General features: G+C 31.8%; 2 protein-coding genes across 3 annotated transcripts in view; one reads left to right on the top strand and one right to left on the bottom strand.

The window, feature by feature from the left end:
- The first annotated feature begins 203 nt into the window (after positions 1 to 203).
- LOC118202721 (uncharacterized) lies at positions 204 to 7,551 on the top strand. The gene has a single exon (XM_035374908.2). It carries the CDS (start codon positions 607 to 609, stop codon positions 2,047 to 2,049), a length of 1,443 nt encoding a protein of 480 aa, XP_035230799.1. The 5' UTR covers positions 204 to 606; the 3' UTR covers positions 2,050 to 7,551.
- A 5,681-nt stretch (positions 7,552 to 13,232) lies between these two features.
- The window catches only part of zetaCOP (COPI coat complex subunit zeta), a 63,816-nt gene continuing 56,788 nt past the window's right edge, over positions 13,233 to 20,260 (bottom strand). For both annotated transcript variants that reach the window (XM_085812135.1, XM_085812136.1), the window contains one exon: positions 13,233 to 13,391. In XM_085812135.1, the coding sequence (XP_085668261.1) occupies positions 13,344 to 13,391 (48 nt within the window). In that variant the 3' untranslated portion in view covers positions 13,233 to 13,343. The remainder of the gene's footprint in view (positions 13,392 to 20,260) is intronic.

Raw genomic sequence — 20,260 nt, 5'->3', positions numbered from 1 at the left:
GTTTACAGTTTTAATAACTGTTACAATTCACTTACCGTATTATAGTAGTTTGAAATACAAAAAATTTAGTATACTTATTTCTACATCTGTAGAGAATACCACAGCCAACTCTATAATATACAGTCGGCTGTGAGAGAATACATTGTGACGTCACAATCTTAGTCCCACCCATTTATGAACGTCACATAGTTCCGCCTTCGCAACTTTGTTTATACAACGTTTACTGGCGACCAAAGCTGTTTCAAAAGTATTATATATACAGCTTTGCTGGCGACTTTCAAAAAATCGCCGCTACTGAAAATCGCCAAGCAGTGGGCTAAAGCACATTTTCACCAAACTTTTATTATTGTTTACGAATAGACATTCTTGTAAGCAATAAAATTAATTTTTAGTATTAAGTTTACCTTTTTTCCCCCCTTAGAATGTGAAAAATTTAATCGAAAGGAAATGCTCATACACTATCTTTCAGCTGAATCTGTGACGCATTTGTTTAAATGTATGTTTAAATTGTTAAAATAAGTAAATGTCAGAAAAGAGTACTTGAATCAACAAATCAGAAACGGCTGCATAATAAATTAACAGAAAGAAACATCTTTTCGTGCTGTTATGGAATACCAATCAAGCAATGAAAACTTGGAAACAAACCCTGTTGAATGCGAATCGTGTAAACAAACGTGCGGTGGCAGAGGAGTATTCTGTAATAATATTCTATCACAAAATATTCAAAGCTATAAATGCAATGATTGTGAAATGTGCTTTACAGATAAATTGATTTTAGATCAACATTCTTTAATTCATAGTGATGATAAAACATATGAATGTGATATTTGTGGAAAAATTTTTCTTAATGAAAGCTCTGTTCAAAGGCATACTAAGATCTGCCATTCTCCAGATAAACCTTATACAGGCAAAGAAATATTTACATGTGGTGTATGCAATAAAACGTTTGAACATAAATCTAAATTGCGTAAACACAGTCGTTCTCATCGTGCCAGATCCCATGTTTGTGACATATGTGGAAAAAGTTTTGTGGAGAAAAGCACTCTGTCTCAGCATTATTTTATTCACACCGGAGAGAAACCATTTCAGTGTAAAGTGTGTGGACAAAAGTTTAATAAAAACAGTACCCTCACGAAGCATTATAAACGCCGTCATCCAGAAGGAAACCCAGCAGATGAAATTAAAAAGCCAGCACAGGAACAGTGTTCTGGAATAAAAATATATACTTGCATCATATGTGGTAAAAAATTTGATGCCAAGTTTAAGTTACTCAAGCACAGCCGTATTCATTCTGGGGAAAGACCTTTTGTATGCGAGATATGTGGAAAAGGTTTTATTGAAAAAAGCACTCTTTCTCAGCATTATTTTATTCATACAGGAGAGAAACCATTTCAGTGTGAGGTCTGTGAAAGGAAATTCAATAAAAAGAGTGCTCTTAAAAGTCATTCAGTTCTCCACTTAAAACAAAACAGTTCAGATGATACTAACACATCATTTCCCAAAGTTTTTACGTGTGATATATGTGATAAAAAGTTTGACATGAGAATGGCATTGCACAACCATCGACGATATTGTTCTGGCGTGAAAAAACATGTATGTGAATTGTGCGGAAAAGGTTTTGTTGAGAAAACAAACCTTCTTCGTCATTTGTTAATTCACACAGGAGAAAAACCCTATGAATGTGAAATATGCAACAAAAGATTTAATACAAATAGCTATCTTAAAAAACATTTGCATCTCCACGTGAAGGAAAAGAGTTCTGATATTGTAGATCCTGAACCTGTGAAAGAAACACATGAATGTGAAATATGTTATAAAAAGTTTGATTCAAAAGGGAGATTAAATGATCATCAGTTGTATTGTCGAGGGGTAAAACGCCATATGTGTGAAATATGTGGCAAAGGTTTTGCTTACAAAAACAAATTGTTGCAACACATTTTAATTCATATTGGTGAAAAGCGTTATGAATGCGAAGTATGTAAAAAAAAATTCAGTACAAGCAGTTATCTTAGGAAACATTCATTACTACATGTTCCAAATGGAATTTGATACATTCTGACTTTGCATTAGGTTTTAAATTAAATTTATTTAAGATATGAAACAGATTTTTATATCTACAGTCCAAGATAATATAAAGTTTTTATTTAAATGTCTACAGTTTAAAAACTGAATAATGAAGCTCATAGCAGGTTTTTTTAAGAATAGTATGAAACATGTAGTAATTAAATGTAAACATGTACATGTAAACATGTAGTTTTGATTTAAAGCATGTATAATGCTTAAATGTCAGATTGCATAATTTATTTAATTTTAATGATGATAAAATTTTCTATAGCATTGTTTTCTCTTCAGTATAAATTTGAAAGATGTATAATTATTATTATTCAGCAAATCTTAATATCATGATTCATTGATTTAAATTAGCAGTACTAATGTATTATCACAACCAGCTTAGTAAAATCACCAAAGTTTCAGAACATGCCAAAAGTGCACAACAGTTTTTTAGGCAACCATAGGCGTGATAATTCTTTAGTCGTCATTATTGTATTTCTCTTTTTTTTTTTTTGTTTCTTTGTTGTTGCATTTTGAATTCAATGGATTTTATAGACAAATTAGGATACTTTTCAATTTTAAAAATGAGCTTTTCAGATTGAAAGAAACTGCAATCAAATTTCTACCAGAATACAGTATTTTGCTGTAGAAATGGGTCATTGCTAAAGGAAAAAAATATTTTGAATCTCTTTTTCAAGAGATTGCCACGAAATCAACCAGAATAAAACCCCTCTTGTGAGTAAGTTTATGGATAGTTTTTAAGATAAATACATAGTTAAAATGTAAAATATGCTCATAATAATAAGTTTGTAAATAATAGATAATTTTTTACATTTATAAGATATTCTTTTTCTTCCATGAGATCTGCCAAACTGCACATAGGTTATTGTGCTCATACATAAGTACCAAAATAGCTTCATAACAATAAACCATGGTAGCAAAACATAAATCTCAAAGCACTTACATCGCAAGTATGCAAAAGTAAGAGAAGTGAATTGAGAGCTTCATTTTAATTATTAAATAGGAAGTTAGTTTTTATTATCAAAAATCAAAAGGTTTAAGCAATTGAGTTGTTTACAGAGCCCTACTTCTGATGCTTTGCATTCAGTGGTATGTAAAATATCTAAAAATTCTGTATCAGTCTGATACTGATCAAATTTAACTATGATAATATGTGTCCCTTCCTCTCTTCAGAATGTTTTCACTTTTATAGCATCAACATTTTGAAAATACTCTTTATGCAATTGCCATGGTAGTTCTTTTTCAAGAACATTCATTTACCCTTGGTTTATATTATTATTTTTTTTTTAACATGGTGTTACTTTGGATAAAAGCAGCTAAATGCATCCATATGCTTAACATCATTTCAGCTTTAAGAATAGCTGAAGTCATGCATACTTCAGCCATATTTAAAGCTTTCTTCCAAATAAAAATATGCTATTTTCTGTATACAGTTTAAAAGTACAGGGAGCATTCTTATCAAACAATTATATAAAAATCCTTTTTCTCACTGTTACATTTTAGACTCGTATGTTTACTTATAAGTAGCATTATATTCATGTACCTAACTTTTATCTTTCAGACCTCTTTGGTGATACAATTTGGAAGAGACTTTTATGAAGTTATCTTGGAATACAAAACATATGGCAATAAAATATCATACATAGTAAAAATTTGGTTTAATCCAACTGAAAGCACACGAGTCAACATGTTATATTACATAGGTATATTAATTCATCAGTTTGTTTAATCATAAAGCAGTAAATAATTTTTTGGAAACACAAAATGTAAAAATAGAGAGAAAAAAAATATACAAAGTAATGAAAAATAACAGGCAAATGAAGTTGTACTATTAATTAATAAACACTGCAAAGTATTTAATTAATTTATTAAATTAGTGATGATTTTATGACATTAAGTTGATTCTGCTGGGGATGTTAACCTCTTACTATAACATCATTCAATAATTAAGAAATTTGGATTAGGCATTAACTGTCCTTCCTGGTTAGTTGAAAGCATGAATGCATTCAAACAATCAAGAATAATACCTTACAAGAGGAAATCATTTGATTTACAAATACTTTAATTAAAAATAATATTCCCAAATATCCTATTAATTTTTTTTTATAAAAAAGGTGGCATTAACTACGAATTCTAATCTGTAATTTTATTAGATAATGATTGCAATATTTCAAATTGCAAGGAGAAGAGCGCAGGATGTATTAATTAGGAGAACAATTTTAGCCATTTTTCGTAATACTTCTATGATAGTAACAAGTTTTAAGGGTAGTGTTTGCCAGTTTGTAGAAGCAGCATTTTTTGTAAGGCAACCCTATTCTCAGAAGCACATTTCTTGGGTTCAAATCCCGGAGAAAGCGTGGATGTTTGTAAATACACAGTGTCCATGCTGCATAGGGACACTCTAAATATGCGCCAACCCGAAAGTCCTCTCAAGCAGTTGGTGGTAGGGAAAGAGGGGTGGGAGACTCTCGGACCTGTTCCCCCAGGGTGCTGTCTATCAAATTGGGGGCAGAACTGAGCTAAATTGCACTGTCACCTATAAGGTGTTCAAGGCTGTTGCCAACGACAGGTGTGCTCCTTGCCATAAGGAATATCGTGGGTTTGGGCTGACTATAAAAACCAGGGAGAATTAGCAACAACATAACATTTTCTTCTTTGTTACACAGATCAATTAGCAATATTCTTTAGCAAAGGAGCTTTTCAATAAGCCAAAGCTAACTTTCTTAGGTAACCTTGATCATTAACACCTGTAGAAAGAGTAGTTAGATACCAAGTTTCAGCCATTTACGTAAGTTACAACAAGAGTAGACATTTGATTGAGAGGATTTTTCATCATTTATGGCAGTTTTGCTTTTAGTATTAAACCCTTGATACTTATGTATTATCCCTTCGACCAACGGCGGGAACTTTGGCAATGGCAATCGTTACTGGGGAGTCGCTAAATCGTGCTACTTGGCCGGTCGGTGGGATAATATGCAAGTACCCAACGCTTTTTCACAATTAGAGCAATCTTCTCGTACCTTTTACCTAAATTTAACACCACTATTAGAAGTGTAGTTTTTTTCCCTCCTGAGAACTATATAGCCAGTTTGAAAATATTTTAAAGAGACAGTAGATAGTTGCTCTAATAAGTAATTTTTTGGTCCTTTTGCTTTTTATAATTAATTGATGTAATAATAATGTGATTTTAATTTCGATTTTTTTAAAGAATTTTCATTTTTTCATTCATTTGATTTTTGTTTGAAGAATTTTTTTTTACTTTCCTACATAAAAATTTTTTACACTCTAAAATCTTAATAGGATATTGGAATCTTGAAGAGGCTTTCCCCATAGAGGTGTTATTCTTGATTATTTGGAAGATAGTTAGGTTCTTTAATTTTTATTTTTGCTGTTTAATATGTTTTCAAGTAGTCGGGAAGGAAAGAAACATCTAATCATAATTCTTTAATAATTAAATGATGTTATGGTAAGAGGTTAACACCCCCTGAAGAGTCAACTTAATGTCATGAAATCATCAATATTTTATTAAATTAATCTAATATTTTGCAGTTATTTTTATTTGTTGGTACAAATTTCTTTCAGCATAGTTATTTTTCACTATTTTGAATAAATTTTTGTCACTGACTTTTTACATTTTGTATTTCCAAAAAATGATTCCTGTTTGTTATGATTAAAATAATTAATTAAAATTGAAACAGCTGTATTAACTCTAGATTATTCCTTTGAAAGTCCATTTTAAGTCAGTTTTTTGCAGTTCAGTATATAAAGTTTGACCCTTGTAAGACAAAAGTTGACTAAGATATTTAATTTCAAAATTTGACATTTTGAATTCGTAATGAGGCATCAGTAAATAAATAAATTAAAATAATTCAAGTCTTGATTTTTTTCCCCTTCTTTCATTCGCCATTCAGTGATATTCTTTGCGATTTACTAGTGTTGTTATTTACAGTTTTATTGCATTTAGTATGCTGAAAGAACTTTCACAAGAAATGTGAAAGTTTTCAGTCAGAAAATACAATTTTAATATCCTCATGAAGTTTTATTGCTTTAGAATCATAATCTGGTAACTGTTAAAAAATTCATTAAAATACAAATATTTTTCATTTTTAATGAATGCAAATAATATTCTGAGTTTGCTACATGCCAATACTATTTCTTCTTATGCCTGTTCCCCCCCCCCTAAACACAAATTTTATACAATATCAATTCTTATGCCTGTTTTTTTTCCCCCCTAAACACAAATTTTATACGATATCAATTTTGAAAAAAATTACAATCCTATCGACCATTGAAATTCGTAAAGCAGCGCCAGTGATGGTTAAGTATGACATGAGAGAAAAAATTTTGTATACTTCCACAGCAAAGGCTGTTTACTGGTTTGTGCAGAGACTGAAGAATGTTTCATTGTAAGAGTTGCACATAAAAAGTATGGCTCGGAATTCTGAAGGAATGATTGGTGTAACTTTGACGGGATCTCCTCCAACTATCATAGTTGAAGCAATAATACGAACATAACAAAAATTATATTTATCAATATTTTTCATAATAATCTGTATAGAAATGCTCATTACATATCAGAAATTTGTTTAATTTTAGTTACATAAAAGGCAGAAATTTCGCTCTTCAATTTGTATAGGACCTCTGAAAATGATTTCTGATTTTAATATCAAATATTTTAGTCAATTTTTATTGTACTGGTGTCATACTTTTTGTGTTTGATTTTATATAATATGTAATTCTGCATTTCATATATAACTAATTTTTTAAATTTAAAAATATGAATCTTTGCATTTAAAACATTTTTATGACCAATGGTTGTGCAAATAAAAGCCAAGTAAGGACTTTTATAGACAAGGTATGTGAAAGTGCAAATAATATTATTGCATAGAAGCCAAGTGGGTAATTGCTTAACACTGGTAGCTTGAAACAGGTTTGGTTCCTGAAGAATGGACTTGTTTTCTGAGCACTTCTACAGTTTTCAGCATATATACAAGCTGATTTTCCTGAAGAATCCTCTGTGAATACATTTCTTCTTTCAGACAGATAACTTTCTGCCTATTGCCATAATCAAATAATCTAATGATATCCAAACAGTATTCTAATATCCATTCTACTAATGTTTCTAGCATTCTGACTTATTAAGATATTCTCTCATTAAAAGTGTGGATACTATTTACAGCATTATTTAGAAGATCAATAAAATGTTCCCAGCTGAGCTGTTAAGAAGTTCTGCGATATTCAAAGTAACAAATTTCAGTCTTTGTAGAATGGCAAGGACACTACAAACACTGATCCTTACTTTTGAATTAGATTAATATTTTTTTTATCAAATTATTTTATTCTTTCTTATGCAACTGTAATAACTTTGGTTTGATTAACCTTTTATTTATTATTTTTTTTTCAGGTTGAAGTTCAAATTTACTATCACAATCATGATTACTATAAATCTGAAAAATAAATTTCATTTTTATTATTTGATTTAGTGTCTTGTAATTAGTAAAATTCTTAGTCACTACATTTCTTTCAGGTGATAATGTTTTTTTAAGCTTATTCATAATCCACATTCATTATGTATGTGATATGAAAACCGAATTGAGGAATTTTAGAATAGCAGTCACAAAGTAACCTAATTGCAGATGGCCTCCAAGTAAATGAGTGGTTCTTTCCTTTTACACCAATGATGGTGCAGACAATCGACTGAAGTTTTCATTTTTTGGTTGTTCAGTCTTGCAACTGTTTAGCTCCATTTCAATTTTGATGGGGGATGAATACAAGACTTTTTCTACCTCTAACCTCTTGAGGAGATGTTTTGTTCTGCAGTATTTTAAATGCCCCCATACTACAAAGACACTATGCACTCACAGGCAGCCAAGATTTGAACTCAGGCCCAAGGCTATGGCAGCTAGCTTCCTTTCCACCATGGCCAAAAGGGCAAAATTCCTTCTTACTCAAAGGTCTTACTAACAAAAAAAAAAAAAAAAAAAAAAAAAAAAAAAAAAAAAAAAAAACGTTTCTGACATATGCTACTAAAAGAAAGGATTTAGAGAATAAATTGTAGGACCCAATTCATAATCTTTATTTGTCATAACGAGAATCATAATGGAACTGTGGAATTTGCTTTCTTTTATTTTAATTTCGTTGGAGTGTATATTGAAGTTTCAGTTGTTCTTGGGTGATTGTGGATGGTGTAGATGGCAAATTCATGCAATTTTGTGATTTTAATTTTTTTTTTAGTGAAACCAGGTTACTTTGTATATCAAGAACAAAAATATAAAAGAATTTTTCAAAAATGTCTTATTTTTTGAATGAATTAAAAAAAATAGGCAGCACTAGAAGCTTTGTTGAAATAAAGGTACAGACAGCAAAACAAATGCTCCCCTCCAAAGTTACAGGTACTCCTTCACACACACACACTTTTTTGAAACAGCTTGAGATAAGTTTCAATGGAACACCGATTATTTATTTAATTTTCACATTTAACATTAAAAACTATAATCAGTATAGTATAATGCATATTGTAGAAGATTTTACAATTCGCAAAACAATGCTTTCTAGAAATCAGTTGTTATAATTTAGCACCAGCTAAGCCACATGCACAAATTGCATGAAAACTTTTCATTCACCATTTTTTGTAATCTACCTAACCAGTCTTATGCACTATGATGTTATATATCCATGCTTTCTTTCTTGAAATATTGGGTTTTAGCAAAAATTCCCCGCCACCACAAATATTGTCTGCACAAACAGTTTGCATTGCCGTGTTTAATCATAATTTGTCAAACGATTTTTGGCATTTGAAAGAAAGAAATTTGTCTTTGACTGTGTTGTAAAAAAATATCATTAAGGTGTCTGAAATGGAACTATCACACTGCCAGATTAGAACCATAATTTACTTCCAGTTCTGTTACAAAAAGTCAGCCACAGAATGTCACCGAATTATGTGTACAGTTTTAGATACTAATGTTTTATCATATGACACTGTTAAGGTTTGGTACCAAAAGTTCAAAAACAAGGACTACGACATTCAAGAAGCAAAGCGCTCTGGCAGCCTACCGATGTCGATGAGGCCCACCTGCGAGAACTTGTGGAAGAAGATCAGTATGCAACCACTTGAGAGCTTGCTAAGGAAATTATAGACATTAGTGCCATGTCCATTAGCCAGGCTATGCATCAGATAAACTTGATGTACAAGTTCAATCTCTGGATGCTGCATGAGCTGATTCAAGCAGATACGGATAGACATGTTCGAGCCTGCTCTAATATCAATGCAAGAACAAAATTCTGGTCAAGATCTTCACTTGTAATGAAAAGTGGATTTACTTCAACAACACAGGCTGGAAAGGGGGTTGGTCTGCACCCGGTGAGCCCATTAGCAGCATTTCAAAGCACAGCTTGTCTAACAAAAAAATCATCCTTTCTTTCTGGTGAGATTACCATGGTATTATCCATAAATAATATCTGGGAAAAAGTAAACCCCCTCGACAGTAAGGTGTATAGCGATTTGGTAATTCGTGTTGATGCTGCTATCAAGGGAAAACATCAAACTGAGTTCCTGTGCAAAATATAATGTTCCACCAAGATTATAGAAGACCATGTGTCTGCAATCACCAGCCGGACTCTGTATGGACTCAAATGGGATCTTTTGCCACACCACCATATAGCCTCAACAACGCTTCTTCAGATTTCTACCTTTTTTCACACTTGTAGGTACAGTTACATTAATCCCTTGATAGCAGCATCAACACAGATTACCAAATCGCTATACACCTTACTGTCGAGGGGGTTTACTTTTTTCCAGATATTCTTTATGGATAATACCATAGTAATCTCACCAGATACAGAGGATGATTTTTTTTGTTAGACAAGCTGTGCTTTGAAATGCTGCTAATGGGCTTACCAGGTGCAGACCAACCCCCTTTCCAGCCCGTGTTGTTGAAGTAAATCCACTTTTCATTACAAGTGAAGATCTTGACCAGAATTTTGTTCTTGCTGGTACTATCTTGCATTCTGCACAGGACACCTGAAATGAAGATGATCTGTTTCTGGGCTTTGAAAAACTACCAAAACATTGGCAGAAAATCATAGATTTGGGTGGTGATTACTACTCGAACTAAAGGTACTGCTTTCATGTTTTTTTCCCTTAACTTTATTAAGAAGTTTCTTTGGCGAAAAACTTTCATTACAACCAGATATTTTGAGTGTTCTTAGAAGGAAAGCCTACCAATTATATATATATATATATATATATAATTTCAAATACATACATCAATCTACTCATATAAAAACATACAATGATATAAATATTAGTTGTTAAAATAAGATACTTTTAAAATATGTATTTTAATGATATCTAGCAATGTAGCACTATTTTGTGATTTTTGATCACAAATGGAAATTTTCAAATCTCCAGAAGCATGTTGAATCTTAATTAGTATGCATATACAGGTATGACTTTCAGTTATTTTATTTGGTAATTATAGTTCAGCAACATATTTATTTTCAGTCAATGTTTTATTCACATTTTCACAAGAGTTCATCTTTCAAGAAGGTATGCTCTTTTTGGCAACATGAATTAAAAATTTTAGCTGCATTAAATTTAAAATGGCAAAGGAGAAATTTAAGGTTACAAAATTGCAGACACAATTCAAGAAAATTTTAAAATAGTCTTTTTGCAGGAAGATGCTTCATACTGCAGGTTGGTATTGCGCAAATGATATATATTTCATATGATTATCAATACACTGATTGTGGAAATACACCGATCAAATGAAATGATTATCAATACACTGATTAAATGAAAAACAAATAATCAGAAGAAACAGTAGAATAAAAAAATGATTAAAAGAAAAATATTTTAAACAGTTATATATATTAAATAGAATAAAAGTCAAAGATTGCAAATTAAATCTACAATTTGCAATCCCAACACGAATCAATTGTTGCAACAATTTGTGTTTACATATATATAAAAATATATAAGTAACTATTGAGACTTAAATAAGGCATAGATATCTGAGTTAAAATAACATGCTGAATAATGATTGTTGAAGATGTTAAAGTGACTATAATCAGCATAATATTTATAAATTCTCAGAAATAGTTTCAAAGGTTTAAATATCGAATCTTCAACTGCAGAAGTGCAAATGATAAAAGAGCAGCCTATGCTGAGGACATAACAAAGAGAGGAAGGAAATCAAGGTACTCTGGGATCTATTGATGAAAAATGAAAGCAAACATGAAATAATTTCTTTAAAAAGTGAAGGAAAAGATAGATGGTAATTAGAATCATTAACTAGAACTCAAAGACTTTTATTAACCTGAAACATTTCTAGAAAATCTAATTTGCCAACAGAAGATGTGTCTTGAATAATTTTGGCTACTGAAAAATGGAAAAAGAGATTTCCTGAACAACAGAGGATTTATTTGTTTCTTTTTTCTTAACATACGCCTCATGTTCCTTAGAGTGAAATTTTAAGGTTTTGTTCATTTGACCAAAATAAATTAAACTACAATAACAGGAATCCTGTATATTCCCCAGATGTTCATGGGTCTTTAAAGTTGGAACTGCTAATTTTATTGATTGAAGAGAAAACCACCCGAAAGTCTATAATCTCCTAAAATGAGAAAGTGTTATTTGTTGCGTTGAGATGATAATTTTTTAACTGCTTGGTCAATAATGTTAGGTGAAAATCTTCTGTCAAGAGCAACTGCTTTAAAGTAGTTTAGTTCTTAATCAAGGGACAATTTGGAGCAGCAAACTTGAAGTGCTCAGAAAACGAAGGAATAAAATGAAGCTAACTTTTATTTAGTTGAATGAAATGATCTGAAGTATGGTGGAAGACAAACAAATGAAGGATTACAGTAAACAGTATTACTGAAGTTGGATGTTAAATTGTATGTGACAAAGATGTTAAGGAATGGAATGTCTCAAGTTCAAAACAGGGTTGCCACTCAAACAGAAGAATGAAATTCCCTTACTTTTCCAGGTGTGTTTTAAGAAAATTACACTCTATCTGTGTAATGCACATTGGCTGTGCTAAGAGGTAAATTAATTATGGTACTATTTGAAAACACAAAAATTTGCCAATTACATATGACTTGTATATATAATCCCCAAAGCATTACATTTATAGCAGTATAACAGCAGTTGTTTTCTCTGCTGAAGATTGAGATTAAAATCTGCCCAATCTGGATTAAAAAATATCCTTTTTTAAAAGACATTTTGTAGTTAAAAGAAAGAAATCTATTTAATGATATTTTTTAAAATAAATCCAAGTATTTAATATTTACTTAGCAGCATATATAAGCAAAAAAATATGTGGATTAAATTTCGTGGTGGTATGTCATCATACTGCTAGAATTAGTTTCAGGATTATGCCTGAGAAAATTTCCTGAAATTTGACAGTACTAGTTACTAATAATAAATAAATTTAGAGGAAAGAAGCAACATTAAATGATATGAATAACATTAAAATAAAGATAATTACTTAAAAATTGAGTTAGAATAATTAATGATACTTTGGCAAATATAGTTATATTAAATGGTTAGCTTAGGTGATTACTATTTTTTTTTATTTTACTGCAAAATGATAAATATTGTCGCCAACACCAAAATGACCTGTTTACTGCTTATTATAATGCCGCCAAATCCAGTGTATATGGTACATGAAGGTTAGATTAGCATATATGGAGGCTATTCTAACCTCCATAGTACCCTATATTAGGATTAAACCGATCTTGTTTTATACGAGAATCTTTATTAATCATCTTTATTATTGTCAAACAGAGTAAAGGTATTATAAGTATAGTGGAACTACATAAGAAAATACCATTTTGTGAAACTAAACATTCGTAAATTTTTGAAACAAAAATGGAGAGGTGAACATATGATGTATGTCTCAACCAAGAGCTGGAGGGACATTTCAGAAAAGGAAATTACTAGACAAACCACGGGAAAGAGCTAAAGCCAGTTTTAGGCTTGCAACTGATCATGACTGCTTGGAAATAAATTTCTCTGCCATTGGAAATTTAAAAAAAAAATAATGCAGAGAGACATCAAAATTATTAAAAGATCCAAATATAATTTTACAAAATATATGATTTCAGATCATTAAATTTAATAATATGTAATCAAAATTAATAACTGAGAAAAACACAACTCTAAATAGAACATTTTAATTACATCCAGAAACATATATATATGTAATAACTGTTGAAAAATACAAAAATGATACATTTATGAAATAAATCATGAATATGCAACTACAAAATCACTTTAATAATGACCATTTCAACTGTTCTTTTGCTGACTGCAAAACCTGGAAATAACAGAAAAACATGAGCAAATTTTGTAGGATATCAAGAGGAATAAAATCAACAAGTTAAAAAATCACCAACCAAGATTTTTAATTTTGAAATTAAGGATGTTTGCAAATTTTTTAGGGGGAGAAGCTTCTCATAAGATGTCATTTAAAAAATAAATTAGAATAATTTGAAGGTGATTTATTTTTTTTAATGTCATTCAGTAATATTCCTTTGTGATTTACTAGTGAGTAAAATTCATTAATTTATAATTTGTTACATGTGATATGCCATTTTCACAAAAGCAGTTAAAGTTTTCGAATGCTGAAAATGCATTAACTCAAATGCAATTTCATTACCTCAGTCATAATCTAAGAGTTATATAAAAAAAAATCATTGGACAAGAAATCATCCCTCATTATGAATGAACTTGCTGAATGATTTCCTAAATAGATTACAGAAAAATCTGTAGAGTACATATTGGGTATTTTTTTTTTAACTTATAACTTCAGGACTCCGTTGGTTAGTCCTCCTTAATAGAATGGTCCATAGAATCTGAGGTAGCACTATCATTGTGATCATGTTCCTCTTCCTCTGGTAAATTGTTTTTACTCCCATCTAATGCATTTATTATTAAAGCCATTAACAATCGCAGGGCTGGCAGAAGCGGACCTGCAAGGCCTTCTTCGCAGGTGGGCGCCGACTAGCCAATGACAAAGAGGTGTTTTTTTTTGTTTTAACGCAAAAGGATGTGCACTTACCGCAGAAGAAAAATAAATGTACCTTGAATGCTACACGGACAGGGACCATGGGTGTTTGCACCCCTCACCTTTCCTCTGAAGCCCACACAAATACTTTGCCACCCAACCATCAGTCGTTAGGTACAGTGTCACACAAAGATGTTCGAGTTCCAAAAGCCATCGGAATTCAAGCTGTAAGCAAGTTTAATCTAGGTAATACCGTACACCGACTACACGCACAGACATTGTGCGCTACTCAAAGTAACCTTTTTGAGCACCTAGTACCACATAATGGTAATTTTCCATGTGTCTAGAAAGCCACGTGTTATATATCATCTTTACATTCCTTCTGCGTATTGAGTGGTTGGCGATGAAAATTTTCGATATAAAATAACCTTACTACTATTGGAAAAGAAAAATCCATTTGAGGAAGTACATACTTATTTTATTTTACTTAATATAATTTCTATTTATCCTTATTTAATCTATTTTATTATATTTTTATTTAAAATGTGTACAGTGAAATACTGCTTTTTTCCCCCCTAGAAAATTTTTCTCAGGGTGGGAAGGAGGGGAATTGATTAGCCCTTTCTATGGGGACAAATTTGTCATTTCCCCATATGTATGAATGAACACAGGTGCCAACTTTTCATTTTCTTTATGAGAGTTGGAGGGGGGGGGCAAGATTTGCATGGACGAAAATTCAAAGCCGTATAGAGGATTTATTTTCCTCTTTCGTGGGAAAATGGGTAGCATCGGTTTTAGACCAAATTCTCAACGTTTATATAATTTATTTAATGACTAGACTCTCAATTAAGCATCTTGATGTGTTCATGCACGTGTTTGCACAGAAAGACAAAACGGATATAAAAAGCCGCTTGAGGAGCTTACCCATTCGGCACGTAGGTAGGAGCACCTGAGGTAAAGTTTTAAATTCAGCTATTTTCGTAAAATGTTGAGAATCTTTATTAGATTTTTAATATTAAGTTGACTTATGGGACTTCATCCTGTACCCTTCTGGGGAATGCTGCATCAGATCCTATGAGGAGAAGACCTTGTCCTTCTCGTTAACGGTTGAAATTTCAAAAATTTCTTTAGTTCCTTTGAGCTAAAAACAGAATTGTCTACATTGGTCATTTAAGCTTGGGTTTAAAACACACAGCAGAATTCATGCCAGTTGTAAACATATATTTTTTGTATATTAGCAAAACATTTTGCACTTTCATCCTCTGAAATTTTTCGATTACGTGTCTCGTATGCATTGTCCCACCTTCCTCTCGTTCTTTGGAGAAAATCTGAATCTGCTCGACTAGAAGACATTTCAGATGTTGAATTTAATTTTAGGGGCATTTTTAATGGTTGTTTCTTCAAAATGTGCGAATAATAGTTACATAGAAAATTGAACTTCAAAATACCACACGAGGATAGTTCTATCTGTTGCTAAGACTTTAGAGGTTGTATTCCTCCATCAGGAAAATCGGACCCTTTGGTTGCTGCTCTTCCGTAACAGCATCTGTTGATTCCATCTTGATGAGAATTTTGGAGAAGTGACGTTTTTAGATATTGTCTATGAATTACATGTCCAAACATCCATGATTTTGTCTGTGATGCTTTTTTACAAATCTGGCTTTTGTTGACAGGTGATATATTAAAACGAATAACAACAATATAATAAAACATTGGAAGCATTTACAAAATTGAGGATACTGATAAACAAAAATCAACATTAGAATTTCACAATAATTCAATTATATAAGGTAATGCAATAGTACAGTGCGACATCAAAAAGAAAGATATGTACGGCAACTTCACATAAAGCTGTTGAATGTAGTGGGGGAGGATATTTAAAAGGGCATTATTATGTGGTTAACATTTGTCGTGAGCTGGCATCTATTTGTTTTGTATTCAATGCTGTCGTGGTGGTGTACAGATGGATTGACGTAAGACTTAGCTGGTGTTTGGGGAGAAGAGAGGTTTTGGGGTCATTGTACACGGAGCTCTTGGCAAGCATTTAAGTATGACCTATCACAAGGTCAAACATTTCCGTATCGTTTGTTATAAAGATGCTAATTTTTCACCAGCTGCTCGAAAAAGTTATGTTAAAGGTTATTTTTTTTAGTTTTTCATTACCTTCAAAATTTTTTTTTTATATTTTTCATCTTTATTCTAAATTTAGCAGATGTCATGGTTTATTTTAAAAGAAAGATTAGATATTTAATATTTAGAATTGAATTTTTTAATTTAAATTTGAGAGTGAAATTTTGATTATGTGGAAACAAAGAAGAAACCGCAGAATCAAATGCAAAGTTGAGAAAGATACTGACCTTCAGAAGCAGGCAGACACAATGTCTCATTTCATAAAGAAGATGAAGACTACTTCGGATGTAAATGATGTTAGCTTTGAATCAGCATTAGAATCAATTACAAAAGAACAGACATCATCTGTCAAAGAACATCAGCTACACTGGATGAAGTTATTGAAAGGACTGATGAAACGCCAAACGAAGGGAATGATGATTGAAGTATGGAATTAAATTAATCGGAAATTAATGATTATCCAGATAATTCGATGGAAGAGACTGGCATAAATGATATTCCTTTCCTCATATATTAATTTTGATGATGCTAAAAAGCGGCCAACTCATGACAAAGAATGTCTAAAATGGGAGCCTATTCAAAAAAAAGTTTAATGTATCCGAAAAGTAATAATAGACTTAAATTTAGTGATACAATAGTACAAAGAAAAATGGAGAATTAGTTCCCTGTACATGGCTATTATATTCCATAAGTAACAATTCTGTTTTTTTGTTTCTGTTGCAAGATATTTTCACTGATTGACAGTAGTAGCCTCGTAAAAAGCTATAATGATTGGATAAATGTATCTAAAACCTTGCATACAGCACATATGAAATATTTCTCGAAATGGAAAGAGCTTGAGAAAAATTTGAAAATAAAACATTTGATTCCCAAACACAAGAGATGTATAGAAATTAAACAAAAAAATTGGACAAGTGTGTTAGGACGACTGATTGAGATCACAAAATTTCTTGGCGGCAAGAATTTAGCCTTTCAAGGTTCATCTGATGAGCTGTACCAAAAATACAATGGAAACTTCTTAAAATTAATGGAATTGTTTGCAAAGTTCAATCTAGTTATGGAATTTCACATAGAAAGAGTATTACAACTTAAAGGTAGCAGTAGGAAAGTCATTATCTAAACAAAGTGAGTCAAAATGAAATGCTGCAAATCATTGGCAATGGTATAAGAGACAAAATCTTATTAGCTCTTCCAAAGGCCAAGTGTTATTCTATAATTTTAGACTGTACTCCCGATATTAACAAAACTGAACAGATGAATGTCGTCCTACGTTTTTGTCCTCTGCAATAATGGAGTATCAGAAATCAAGGAACATTTTTTAGGCTTTATTAAAGTTGATGATTCTACAAGTAATGACCTAAAGAGCAACAGTAATGAAAATGTTGAAAATGTGGAACCTTCCCCTTGATGATATGAGAGGCCAGGGATATGACAACGGCAAAAATATGAAAGGGAAGAATAATGATCTTCAGCATAATATCTTAAAAAATAAATCCTTGTGCATTTTATGTTCCTTGTGGCGCTTATATTTTAAATATAATGATTAACAATGCAGCAAAGGTGAATGCAGATACAGTTACTTTTTTTTCTTCCTTCCAGTTCAAGAATTATACAATATATTTTCTTCTTCTCACGAGAGATGGTCAGTTCTTTTTAAAAGCATTTCCTGTTTAACCTTAAAACCCCTCTAAACACTCGATGGGAAAGCAAAATTGAATCCATTCGACCTTTAAGATATCAACATCTATGACGCTCTTTTTGAAATATCGGAAGGTTAATGCTTTTCAGAAGAAGTGCAACATGAAGCACGAAGTCCGTGAGCCAAAATAAAAGATTATAAATTGATTTGTTCCTTGATACTTGGCATAATGTGCTTAACAGAATTAATCTTTCTGCAAAGAACTGTAAGAAAAGGATTTGCGTGTTACACTAGCCTTAAAGGCAATAAGTAACTTAAAAACATTCATTGAAGAATATAGAAATGACATACATCAATTACAAAAGTATTCTCAAGAAAGCCAAACAACTTAAGAAGTTTATAGAGAGCCGCAGTTTAAAACTGTTGAAGAAGTCCGACGATGGAAAAAGAAATGCCACCTCGATTATGAACATGCTGAAAAATCCCCTCAATCTCCAGAAGAGAAGTTTAAGGCAAATGTCTTTTTTGTAATTCTGAATATTGCTTGGACATCATTAAATGAAAGATTTGATTCAATGAAAAATCACCGTGATAATTTTAGTTTCCTGGGTAATTTATCAGAAATCGATACTGCAAATTTGAAAATAAAATACTGTAAATTAGAAAAATTGTTACAGTGGGATGACAGTAAAGATATTAACACAGAACACCTTTATGACAAAACAGTAGCTTTGAAAGACATTTTTACAACCAGTATAATGACCCATTTGATACTCTGAACTTAATTGTATCAAACAATTTATGCTTCCTGAACTTGAAGATGATATTAAGAATAGCACTTAGTATTTCCGTTAGTGTTGCTAGTAGCGAAAATTTATTTCAAATTAAAATTGATCAAGACATAATTACGGTCAGATATATCGCAGGAAAGACTCATAAATAAAGAAATTATAGAAAGATTTGTAAATATGAAATGCAGAATAATAAATTATTCTTGATAAACTGTTAAAAAAATTAACAAATGCTTTCTTCAAAACTTCCTTTTCCTATAAAAAATTTTTTTAAAAAGGGGCGGGGCGTGACATCAGCTATTTTGCAGGCAAGCGTTGGATAATCTAGTGCCGGCGCTGATCAATCGGTACACTAGAAATGCATGTCTAAGCAGTTTGGATCCATTTCTCAATTAGAGACACTGAAAGCTTTTTTTTAAAAAACTTTTTAGAAGAGATTAAGACTCAACCACCTTGAAATAACTAACTGCTGTATAGCTTCTTCAGATGGTCTTTAAATGACTTGTTCGCCATCACATCTAACGCCTTACAGTAGTGAAGTGATATCTCCTGAATGATGAGAAGACCTCTGATTAATTTCAGTATTTCTTCTTTAATGGATGTGTGAGATCTCCAAAGAGAGGATCAACATCTTCTGTTTGTTTAGGAGAGCACGTAGTCTGCTCCAGACTGTGCTCCTGACTTCAAAATTTCTCATTATGTATAAATAATCAGAAATTTTGAAATTTTAACCAATACACTTTTGATCTCACAATCCAGATGGTACAGTGGTTAGGGGACATACAGCGGCACCACAGGGCCCGAGTTCAATTCCCGGAGAAGGCATGATTGTAAGAGTCCGTAACTTCATAGGAGGCAACAGTTGCTGCCTGTTAGGTGCCTTCACAATTCAATAGACACCACTTCTGGCCTAAGAAGTGGCCAGTACTGAGTAGGCAAGTGCCTGCCATTAGATTAAAAAAACACTTTTGATCTCTTTATCTTCAACTAGGATTATACTAGGATGGCATATTCAAATAAACAGAAGTCTCATCAGCATTTTCAATTTGCCCCAAAGGTAATCATGTTCCTTTCTCAACCTTATAATCTATCACTTCTCTTCAAATGCTGCTGTAAGATACTGTGCAAGAGATTTTCAGTGTTGCAGCACAAGTCCATTGTGTTGCATCAACCTTGTGCACCACCCAGAACTGGTTTTAAATCTGATACCATGCTTTGGTGCAATTTCATATGCTTTAATTTATATAATGACAAAGGAAACAACTAGTCCTCCTCTATATTTCTTATGCACAAATGCAATTCATTACCTAGTTTTCAACATTCTCAAAACATCCACTTTAAGAGCCACTGAATATATTTCTAGTCAAATGAGCAAGTTTAAGACATTCTTTATTCTTTTGCTACATCTTAACATTAGTTTCTGTGACATGATGCTTCATCAATGCCACACAATTGTTTATTGCTTCTACATGTTGAATAACTATGATTTTGAAATCTGTACCACAGTAATGTCTGTACTCTCTTGGGAAGTTCTATGTTGAATCTTGTTGCTCAATACTAGAATTCATTACATACTGTATTTCTGTAAAATGAAGATAAGAAGAGAATATATATGTACC

This window comes from Stegodyphus dumicola, chromosome 2 (genome assembly GCF_044657685.1).
Source record: "Stegodyphus dumicola isolate Sdum_Otavi_A_Nest chromosome 2, ASM4465768v1".
Lineage (NCBI taxonomy): Eukaryota > Metazoa > Arthropoda > Arachnida > Araneae > Eresidae > Stegodyphus > Stegodyphus dumicola.
The sequence above is the reverse complement of the archived record's forward strand: the minus strand, read 5'-3'. Positions and strand labels throughout refer to the sequence as shown.

Bases quoted from the DNA above. Each gene is read 5' to 3' on its own strand.
- LOC118202721 (XM_035374908.2), top strand. From the start codon at position 607: ATGGAATACCAATCAAGCAATGAAAACTTGGAAACAAACCCTGTTGAA.